This window comes from Macaca thibetana, chromosome 1 (genome assembly GCF_024542745.1).
Source record: "Macaca thibetana thibetana isolate TM-01 chromosome 1, ASM2454274v1, whole genome shotgun sequence".
Lineage (NCBI taxonomy): Eukaryota > Metazoa > Chordata > Mammalia > Primates > Cercopithecidae > Macaca > Macaca thibetana.
The window spans coordinates 131,573,820-131,586,067 of NC_065578.1; the positions used below are offsets into that span (position 1 = coordinate 131,573,820).

General features: G+C 38.4%; 1 protein-coding gene across 1 annotated transcript; it reads right to left on the reverse strand.

The window, feature by feature from the left end:
• Positions 1-3,795: 3,795 nt before the first annotated feature.
• Positions 3,796-4,447, reverse strand: PYDC5 (pyrin domain containing 5). Its single transcript, XM_050789066.1, is given in 2 exon segments — positions 3,796-4,023; positions 4,026-4,447. Coding segments are annotated over 2 exon segments (360 nt in total). The 5' UTR covers positions 4,158-4,447.
• Between the last annotated feature and the right edge of the window lie 7,801 nt (positions 4,448-12,248).

Here is a 12,248-nt window from a genome sequence, read left to right on the forward strand (position 1 = left end):
TTTTCTCTTGCCTAATTCCTCTGGCCTGGACTGGAAGTACTAGAACATTGTTTATTCTTTAAGTGTTGGAGTTCATGACTTAATCCTTGCCTGGCATGGCCCTAGGTCCTGTGTATCATTTAGTATTTTTTTTGCCACGAGGAGTCTGTTCTGTCAGTTTGATAATCTCTGTTTTAACAATGCTGATCAGTTGTTGTGTCTAAACCATAAAATGGAGGCAGGGTATAATGAGGTGTGTCTGACCTCCCACCCAGCATGGGCAGGAACTCAGTTTTAAGGTTTTCCTGGGGTCCCCTTGGCCAAGAAGGGGTCTGTTCAGTCAGTGAGGGGCTTAGGATTTTACTTTTGGTTGATAGGCCACACGTCTTTCTCCATACTTTTTGTATGTGTGAAGCAGTCCTCACTTACCTGGCACCCAGGTGTTTCTAATTTAGGGGTTCATCAATCCTGCCCTGTCAGGTTCTGTAGATTCAGCTAGAACTGCCCAGAGCTGCTGAAAGCAGTGTGCATAGCCTTCCTCACAAAGGGCCATTTGTCTGGCCACTAAAGCCACCTTTTGCACTGAATGTGCACTGATTCTGCCTGGATGTCCTTTCTACCAGGTACCGTCTTACCCAAACCACACTTTCAATTTCCCCAGACTACCCTGAGAGCACAGACCTGGGCTTTCTTCCTCTATCCAGAAAACAGTTTTATCTTCCCAGTCAAACTGAAACACAATTGTCTATACTCACGTCACATGTTCCAAAAAAGAGTACCTATCTTAATTGAAAACCTTTGAGTAGTGGGCAGCCTTCTCACATTTGGGTGATGACACTTGGGCTGGAACTGATTAAATTTCTGGTCTGGTGTTGACCATATGGAAAGGGTCACATGAACTTGGCAATGAAAGAATCCCATGATCTGTTCTGCATTCTGCCGTAATGGAAGTTAGCAACGAGGTCCAGTGATTTTTCGTATAAATTTAAGTGCATCTGTATGTCTGTCAGTGTGTGCCTCCACATTTTCTTCATCTATTCATCCACTAGCAGACACTTAGACTGAATCCACGTGAATCAATGCGAATTTGTGAATAGTGCCATTCATAACTGTGAAGGTGCTGCAATAAATATGAGAGTATAGAGAGCTCTCCAACATACTTATTTCATGTCTACTTACTATAAACCCAGTGGCGGGACTGCTACATCATATGGTATTTCTCTTTTTAATTTTTTGAGGTGCCTCCATACTATTTCCCATAATGGCTCTTTACATTCTCACCAACAGTGTAAGGAGCTCCCTTTTCTCCACATCCTTGCTGACATTTGTTATCGCTTGTCTTTTTGATAATAGCCGTTCAAACTGGGAGGAGGTGAAATCTCATTATGGCTTTACTTTGCATTACCCAATGTTTGGTGATGTGGAGCATTTTTCATATACCTGGTAGCCATTTGTATGGCTTCATTTGATAAATGTCTATTCAGGCTTTTGTCTACTTTGTAATCAAGTTATTTTATTTTGTTTTTGTTTATTTTATATCGAGTATTGAGTTCTTTGAATTCCTTACATGTTTTGAATAATCACATGAAGAAGAATAAAATTAGACTCAACTCTCACAACATGTGAAAGTCATTCAGAATGAATTAAAGACTTAAAGATAAGATCCAGAACTATGAAACTACCAGAAGAAAACATAGAGAAAATGACTCAGGACATTGGTATAAGAATTGTTTGAATAAGACCTCAAAAGCACAGGCAGCAAAAGCACAAATGGATAAATGAGATTACATCAAACTCAAAAGCTTCTGCACAGTAAAGGGTACAATCAACAGAATGAAGGAACAGCTTACAGAATGGGACAAAATATTTGTAAACTATATATCTAACAATATATCACTACATTTCAAACAATAGAAAGTCATAGACTCTGTCAGGGATAGTGTAGAGGAATGTCTACTAAGAATTAGTAAAACTAACTTTCAAAGGTAACTTAGTTCCATGAAACTGGTTTCAGAGAGGTATGAAGATAAAGTCTCCCTTCTGTGTTGAGAGTACAGGAGAAAAACCAGAGTCAAAGGAGGCCAAGGGTATCAACCTATCGTTCTACCACATCACATCAGCCACATTTCATCTCACACACAGTGGTACAGATGCAGTATTTGTGGACGAGTATGTCTGCCCACTGTAAATCTCTTTTTCATTGATAATCATGTGCGGATGTCTCACTTATTATTTCATTTATCATTTTCAACTTTCTATGTTAATCTTACAGCATTTTTATAGAATTTGATCATAAGCTTGCTCAGCCTCCTTTCTCCAGGCTTAAATGTCCTCATATTTTGTCATCTGTCTCTCCATTTACTGATCTTTCCCATAAAATAATTATTAACCTTCTTCATTAAAGATTTCTCCAGATCTCCTCTATGTTGCATGAGGTGATGTCGTGGGTAGAATACTACACAGTGCTCCATGTGCAGGCATAGCAATGGTTATGCAGAGAGAACTTTCAACAAGGAATGAAAGTTGAAACCTACAGAAAATACAACAAAAACCTGGTTTCCTCCAGGGATAGTTAAGGGTAGCATGGGGCACAAATAAATAAATTTGCTATTTTCAAAGTAGGCCTAGGCGTGATCTAGAATAGAAATTTAGAGCTGTAAAGGAACTTAATTGATTTCTGCAGGTCGGGTAGTTGCTTCCGCACATTATGTGAAGTTACTGCCACCTTGTGGCAATATCTAAGCACTACACTTTCTGGCTTTGAATAACCCAGGAAAATATAATGCATAAGACAACCAGCCCTTTCACTGAAGCGCCTTAAATATTGCCTAACAGTATATATCTGTATAGAACTATGGCTTATATTATCACTTACACGGTCTCATCTCGCCTTCATAGAAATCACTTGAACGTAGAAACCATGTTATCCATATTGTGTGCCTGCGTGCGCGCGCGCGCGCACACACACACACACACACACACACACACACACAGCAAAAGATGTCATAGGTTTTGCTGTTAGAGTTGAACTTAAAAATCTCTAAATTGTTACATTTGGAGGCTCTCATTTTGGGGATCCTTGTGTGAGATGCTCCTTTGTTGGTCAATTTTAATCATACAGACATAAGTAAAGGATATATTAATTGCACATAGAGAAAAAAATCAGAAATATAAACAAAATGCAGATAAGATGGAGACATTCAATGATTTGTCCAATAATATAAAAACAGGTTTTGTGTGCGGGTAGCTTATGTTGTCATTAGTGGAAGGAAATAGAAAGATAAATAATATTTGAATTCGAAAGAGCGGATGTATGAATATAAGACTCCCTTGAAGAAAGGATGGTCTGGGGCCACAGCAGGCCGGGGACAGGGAGAAGAATGGGCAGGCTGTGTGGGAGAACAAAATGACCTAGTATTCCAGTTTATTTTTTTCCAGTGCTATGATTTCTTTCCTTTCTCTTCAAATCTTTGGTAAACCGTGTACATGAGGTTTTGAGAAGATTGAAATTCCATGTTCATGTGCTCTGCAATTGAACTGGAGAAGAGAAAAGATGACTAATTGAAGTGGCAGCCCTGAGGGCTGGAACAAGAGATGAAAACAAAGGCTGGGTTGGATTTGTGGAATTTGTAACAAACACTTCTTAGGAGTGATTTTTCAGTAAAAGGGAGTAACGAACAAGGCTAAGTTAGCAAACAAATTCCAGCAGCGTTCCCTGGGGGACTTTCATGCTGAAATGCAATCCCTAGTGTTGGAGGTGGGGCCTGATGGGAGGTGTCTGGATAACGGGGTGGATCCCTCATGAATAGCTTAGTGCTATCCCGTTTCCCTCATCAATAATTCCCAGAAAATGCCATGAAAGGAAAGGCCAAGTCTTGACTGAGAAAGGGACCGGGCAGATGCGGGACTCCCACGTATACCCGTTTCCTCCTCTTCCGGAAGACATTTTGCCACAAGCATGTAATTCAACTTCTGAAAAATACGGTCTTCCTCACTGCAGACTCCACGCCAGCATTTTAAATCATCAAGTTGGTTACTTGTGCTCTGTTTCCAGTATGTAGTTTGCCTGCGGCAATATTAAACCCATCTGGAAGAAAGAACTTACAGCTATCCAGTTCCTCATCAGTGATGTTATCCAGAGGGGTTAGCGAGAGTGTCTCCTTATATTTACTCTCCATCTCACGACTTTAGGATCAGCTTATAAGGAATCCAAACTATGTAAGATTATACCACCAAAAGTGATTCAACGTTCACAATAAAGCAGTGTGAGCTGTTACTATTTTTTAAAGGGAAAATAAAATGTTTACAGTATACTAAAAGAGATTTTGGTGAAATATAAGAAAGATCTTTTTAAGCAAGATAGTCCTTCTTCCTGGGAAAGACATCTTCAGAAGGGTACACAACACCTCCGGAATTCTTAGAAAATGGGATCCATTTTCCTGATATTTTTAAAGCAGAGTTATTCAGGCGTAACTGACATACAACACAATGCACATATTTCAGGGGTACAATTTAAATTTTTTTGACATGTATACAGTAGATAAAGCTCAATTGTTCAATTTCTTCTTTCATGGATCATGTTTTTGGAACCATATTTATATGGTTTGGATATTTATTTTCTCCAAATCTCATGCTGAAATGTGATTCCCAGTGTTGGAGGTGGGGCTTGACGGGAAGTGTTTGGCTCATGGGGGTGGATCCCTCATGAATGGCTCAGTGCCATCTTTTGCTTGATGAGTCAGTTTTCCTCCAGTCACATAGATCTGGTTATTTAAAGTGTGTAGCACATTGAAGACCTAATGTGACTAGTAACCCATTAGAAGAAAACAGGATAATCTCACTATGTTGAGGTAGGGGAAGGTGTCTTAAGCACAAAAGGTACAAGTGAGGAAGGAAAAGTTTATTAAATTTGACTGCATGTAAACTCTAAATTTCTTTATAAAAAAGAAAAAATAAACATAACAAATACTTCCAAATCCTGAAAGAAAACATAGGCAATGTATATAATTCAGATTGCATGTAGAACTACACATTGTCCTATTTGTACAGCACACGTGAAAAATGGACAATAGATATGAATAACCACATTACTCAAATGCCCAACACATATATGAACATGTGCTCAAAATTACTAGTATTTAGTAATTTTATTTTAAAAGTAGCAACCTATATGGTAGAGGACTTGAGCCAAGAACCAGAAAGGATGTTTATGAACTGAAGATAACCGACTGTGACTTTTAGGGGAGGCTCCCATTGATAGACAATGTTAATAAATTCTGAGTTATTACTTTTCATGTGAACTTACTATTTTTTCCTATAGGCAGGTGATAACTAGAGAAACTCCACTTATACATGTAGAATGTATAAGTGAAAATTGAAAGTATTATAAGGAACATTTTCAAAATAAGGAACACATTTCAAATACTTAAAATGATTAAACCACCTGAATGTCCCAGTCTTACCAGTGAAAGAAAACAAGGAAATTTGCGTTTCCTGAGCATCTATTATATGCTAAACACAGTCAACTCAGCATGTTTCCCACTTATCTATAAGAATGCAACCTTCCTATAACCCTATTATGTGCTAACATTCACATATCAATAACAATTTATATATAAGAAAATTGAGACAGCTTTTATCACATAAATATAAAATTTACATTTTACTCCATGATATCTGTTTACTTAAAACATATTTTAAAGTATTTGCTATAGGGTAAAATGTATACCCAAAGAAAATGCAGACAATTGATTTGGTGACTTCATGACCCAGGGGTGTACACACTGTAGTTGAGAAGCATGGCCCTGTACCATGCATAATAGCTGACACTGGATAGCACCTTACTGTGTACAAAGTGCTTTCACACAGAGTCTGGAAGACACAAAGAAAAGAAAACCTTGAGGGAGTATATAATTATCTCTGGATGGGGATGATAATTCCCATCTCCGGGTTGTAAATACACAGCATGGTATGCCTGATACAAGACAGTTAGCATTTATTATAGTCTCCCAATTACTACATTTTAAATTAGGTGGCATGAGTTACCTGAAACCAAACAGCCAGTAAAAGACAGTACAAATTACTGAATTCAAGTCTTCTGAATCCAGGAGCTCTGCTTTTTCTTATGCCAACTGCCTGCTTATCATACAGAGAGTATGGAATGATTCCCTGTTTAAAAAATTTAAAAAGGAAAGAAAAATAAAACTAGTGTTATTTGCTTCCAAAACACCAACCCTCAGGTATATAGTAGTCTTATAATTGAAGCATTAGCAATTCTTTTCTTTGTCAAATCATTTATTTCTTTTCACCTAGAATATTGGCACAGCTTGCTCCTTCACTCTGTTCAGATTTTCTGCTTGTTTTTTTCTAAGCTCAACCTTCAATGAACACATGCTGCACAATAGCACATGATACCATGACTGTCTATTATCTCATACCTTGTATATTTCTTCATAGTACTTATCTGCTTGTAATATATAAGCATTATATTATATATGACATTATAGTATAAATGCTATTGCTATTTGTTTATTCTTTAATAGCCAGCCTGCTGAAATAGAAGTGCCTTGTGGTCAAGGATTTGTGTGCTGTTTATTGCTGTACTCCTACCGCCTAGAGTAGTATCTTGCACATAGTAGGTTCTCAATAAACATTTGTTAAATAACATATGTTGAATCAACTCTCTAGGCATCCCATCTAAGATTTCAGCCCTGGGAATCTCTAATTCCCAGGTTCTACTCATCCATATGGCTGGATTACTCAAGAGCCAGAGTTGCCTGAGAATGCACAGAGCAAGTGTCCTCACTGCACATTCTTGAAGAGGGATGTTCAAGCCGGAAATAGCATAGATAAAAAGCAGAATTATAATCAAACCACATCTATCTACTTGTAGAATAATTTCAAAAGAGAGCAAGGTTAAGAAGACTTTTAAAAATCCAAAGCATTATGCCAAATATATAACATATATATAATAAACGTGGAAAATTTAGAAACTTCCGTCTCTGGTGGGAGTAATCCAACTTCCTATGGTTCCACTGTGCAAGTTACTCTAGATTCTAAGAGGGAAGTAAAACATGGTGAATTGCAAGGAAACTTCAAGTAATTGAATTTGTGTGAACTTTCAGACTAAGCTGATAGAAAAATGCATGGTTTATTTTAATGTTTCTGCTATTAGTTATTTTTTTCACGGCAATTTAACTTGTGAATCTAATATCTATTTAGACAATAACTGTACTTTTATTCTGGCTATGTCATAATATTCTGCAATTACAAAATCACATAATACTTAAATTACTGCCATAAAGCTAAGAAGAAATAACTTGCCATATTCCAAATTTCTAAAGGAGCTTGATCTCTGTTCCCTTCTCTGTTTTGCTCTTTTGTGATTCTTAGGCTGGAATCACGTTTTGGCTCTATCAGCCTAAGGAGCAGTTAGCCACCTGTTACTGAGTCAGGGAACAAAAAGACCAAGGCGATAGGTATTTGCACCATTAACTTCTCCCATCTTGTATGTCCATAATTCTGTATTATTATTTTTATTTTTGAGACGTAGTCTCACTCTGTCACCCAGGCTGGAGTACAGTGGCATGAGCTCGGCTCACTGCAAGCTCTGCCTCCCCGGTTCACACCATTCTTGTGCCTCAGCCTCCTGAGTAGCAGGTACTACAGGCGCCCACCACGCCCAGCTAATTTTTTGTATTTTTAGTAGAGACGGGGTTTCACCGTACTAGCCAGGATGGTCTCGATCTCCTGACCTTGTGATCCACCCGCCTCGGCCTCCTGAAGTGCTGGGATTACAGGCATGAGCTACTGCGCCCGGCCAATTCTGTATTATTTTGCGTTTCTGACACTCAAGACTTGATACCTTAAACATTCAAACATATAGAAACACTTATTTGTGTGAACAGCAGTTTCTTTCCTTCAACCAAAGATTGTCAATCCTTAATCTAAAACATGAAAGGAAATAAAATTCAAACACCGCTTCTCCATTACTTGTAAATTTTATTTCTCTCTTCTTAATATATTAACACCCAAATTTGAGCAAAAATATTAAGGATGGATGTGGTGGCTCACGCCTGTAATCCCAGCACTTTGGGAGGCTGAGGTAGGTAGATTGTTTGAGCTCAGGAGTTCGAGATCAGCCTGGGAAACATGGCACAACTTTATCTCCAAAAGGAAAAAAAAAAGTTAAGAAATCAAAATTTCAATTAATTTTGCCCTTACTGCTAAGCAAATCTGAGTAAATTATAGATTTTAGATTTGGGGTAAGAATTCCCAAAACCAGCAGGGCGCCGTGACTCATGCCTTTAATCCCAGCACTTTGGGAGGCCGAGGTAGGTGGATCACTTGAGGTCAAGAGTTTGAGACCAGCCTGGCCAACATGGTGAAACCTTGTCTCTACTGAAAATACAAAAATTAGCCAGGCTTGGTGGTGCATGCCTGTAATTCTGGCTACTTAGGAGGCTGAAACAGGAGAATCACTTGCACCCGGGAGGCAGAGTTTGCAGTGAGTCGAGATCATGCCATTGCACTCCAGCCTGGGCAACAGAGCAAGACTCCATCTCAAAAGAAAAAAAAAAAAATTCCCAAAACCAGATGTTTAGGAGTTCATTATTGACAACAGTAGAGAATCTCATCTTCAATTTTAGCGATAAATTATACCAAGGGAAATTTTGACAGCCAAAAGTGAAGTCCTGAAATGAAACAGAGCAAAGAAATTATCAATCTAGTAAAGATCCTCAAAGAATGCTTTCTGGAGAATAGTTTTAAATAAAATAAGCAAATAAAGAATGAAGATAGCAGAGTTAAAGCCGGAGAAGTAGAAACTATCAATGTTTTTACTCCCTTCAAAAATAATATTGAAACTTAGTACCCAATGCAACAGTGTTGGGAGGTGGGGCCAAATGGGAGGTATTTAGATGATGAGTTTCACTCACATAAACGGATTAATGCCACTCTTAACAGGGGCTTGTGGGGGTGAATTCACCCCATTTGTCATTTGAGGACACAGCAAGAAGGCCTCACCAGTTACTGATGCCTTGAGCTTGGACTTCCACCTCAAGAACTGTGAGAAATACATTTCTGTTCTGTATAAATTACCCAGTCTATAGTATTCCATTACAGCAGCACTATACAGACTAAAACAGTGGGAAAGTATGCGTGTCCATTACAGGGAGGGTCAGAGAACAGTTTTAATGAGACAGAAACTTTTCATTCATATTTTCTCCATGTGACATGCAATAAACATGAGATGACTGATGCCGACTCTGGCTGTGTACAGTATATCATGACTGGTTCACATCACTCCCAAGGTTTCCATATGTATTCACTCTCCTCTCCCACCTCAACACTGAGTCTCTTTTTTATTCCATTCCAAAGTAAAGAGGTCGACCCTAGAACTACAGAAGCCCTTTCAGCCAACAGAGTTGTCTGGAGTTCATGGCATTCGTTTTGGGCAACAGGAAAAGTAAAATACAAAACGGCAATACAGAAACTACAAAATTTCAAGTAAGGACTGGCTGAGAGAAGCATTCAGATTGGAGAGAAAGGAATGGCATTGTTGTGAAAATGTGTTCTGGGAACTGACCTCAAATTGAGTTATAGGAGGCTGCAGTCTCACTGGAAAATGCATACTGGCGCCAAGATATAACTGCTGCTTCCAGGAACATCCTCCCCCTCCTTAGCAATGTGGAACAGATTGAAGGAAACTCAAACAATCCCTTTAAGCAGGAGGTAAATAGATTAAGAGAGCAACCAGATGGCTTAAGGCACTATCAGTATAGCTATCCCCACCCCTCAGCCCCCTACTGGCTTTTCCTTCCTCTTTTTTTCTCATTGTATGAAAGACTACTCATACGTGTATTGCGGAGGAGGAGATCTGCCTTCTCTTGCTCCCGCTTAAGACTGCCTCCTATGTAAGTTTCTCCTGACTAGCTCTTTGACTACCAACCAGCCTGGAGTGGTCTGCATCTTCTTTGGTCTGAGCTTGCCTTGTGCTTATATAGGGTGGTTCTTAGTCCAGCAGGGCGTTTTCACAACAGCCACCTAACTATTTAACTACATTCACCCTTGGTGCAAGTGCCAAAAAAAAAAAGAAAAAGAAAAAAGGACCAAGGCGATAGGTATTTGCACCATAAACTTCTCCCATCTTGTATGTCCATAATTCTGTATTATTTTGCATTTCTAACACTTATCTCAGTTTGTCTATAGAATTGAATTGGCCTTTAGCCGTATCATATAATAATATACTTTGATTTTAATCACAAAATACGTATGTTAAGTAGAACACAATCTAGGACATACAAGATAATACAGAAAAAAAAAATGGATGTAGTGGGGAAAAGGAAACAGCACAAAACCAAGTATGATGAAAGAGATAAACTTTGACTTCTAATTTCAACTGAGAATCAATGGACAAAACATCAAAGCCAATATCTGAAATTCATGGTTTCATTCATGTAAGAGTTGGAGAGACAAATGTTAGTATTCCAAAAAAAGAAAATAATTGAGTTTAGGCTTTGGGAAAATCAGATTCCTGTGTTTTAACAGCAAGTGTCCAGCCCCAGCAAGAAGCATGAGAACACAAACAATGCCCTTGTGCTAATATTGTTAAGTGGAGAATCTGTAAAGAGATAATGAAGAAAATGACATTCACATAAGCTTAAATGGGATATGAATGTTTTGCTAAAGAATAAAATGTGTGTAAAAATTAGTAAATCAAGGAAGAAATTTTGCTTAGCGGTCAAGTGCATGGGCTTTGGAATAAGATGGATCTGGTTTGAATCTGGCTCCAACACTAGTAGCTTAGTTTTTGGAAAATAGCTTCAATTATTGCTACACACTGGATTATGTTACCCAAATTCATATGATGAAGCCATAACCTCCCAATGTGATGATATTTGAAAGCAAGGCCTTTGGGGGGTAGTTTATGAGGGTGGGGTCCTCATAATGTGATTAGTACCCTTATAAGAAGAGGCATCAGAGGGTGCTCTGTCTCTCACCACGAGGTGAGGACCCCACATCAATATGGCCATCTGCAAGCCAGGAAGCGGGCTCATACCAGAAACCAAATTAGCTATCCTTGATTTTGGAGCCCTCAGCATCCAGAAGGCCCAAGTCAACTAAGATAGTAGTCTTCTCTAAAAAGGGGAAACTTTGCTGCATAGGGTTGATTTGAAAAACAAGTGAACAATGCATGTACCACAGTCTATTGCATCATGAAAAATCAATATGCAATAGGTCTTATTGTTCTTAGCAAGGTAAAGACATTTGCAATACTGACAGGAGAAATGTCACCTACAAATACTCCAAAGTGTGAAGTGACATAAATGTTTCTGCACAACTAAAACTTTGGTGTATGTGGAACAGTATGGAAAACGAGGCCAGAAAGGTAAAATAGTAAGCTGCTTTTTGTCATAAAGAGGGAAACTGAACCCTCAGTTGTTAAAAAATAGGTACACAATTGAGAGATTTTTATCCAAAATAATGTCTGATTAATATAAATTTAGTCACTTTAATAATGTAGCTACATAATTTATACATATATATATTCACACATTTTTCACTTTGTCAGAAATTTTTGTATATTTTTCGCTTTATCAGAAATGTTTGTATATTTTACTAATGACTTTTCTGTATGATAGCACAAATTACCATTGTTGGCCACTGCCACAGAGTGGGGGAAAATGCACATTTTTAAGCATTTCTTTCTTCATCTATGAAAATTTCATCTTCGCCGTATGAACTATGGAGCATTGTCCTGAATTGCCCTCATTGGTGACAGCAATTTATGTGTTGTATGCTGGAGTCCCAATTGAGGACATTACTGCATATAAAATGATTACAAGTAAAAGGCAGAAAATGTTTTGAATGGTCATAACTTCCAAGGGTCCTTACCCTTTGACCTCTGGATTGGGGTTCCCAATGACCACCCTAATATCCTTCTCTACCTACTGCCTTAAGGCCAACTCAATGTATCCACATAAAGAGCAACCTAAAGCCAGTAAAAGATCACCATGAACACCCAGAGGTGTTTATGGCTGTCATTCCAGATCCTCTTTGCTTTTTCTTGACTTATTCCTTCTTTGATAAAGTTATTCGTGTGGTTTGAAATCCAGAATTCAGCTATCCCCTTCATGGCCCTAGTTTGGATTAAAACAATCAGCTTTCTTTTGCTCTGTAGATGGCCTTGAATAGTACATATTAACTGTCAATGGGGCCCCTTTTCCAACTCATGACCACATCCTGCTTGCAGATCTGCTGCTGGGTTA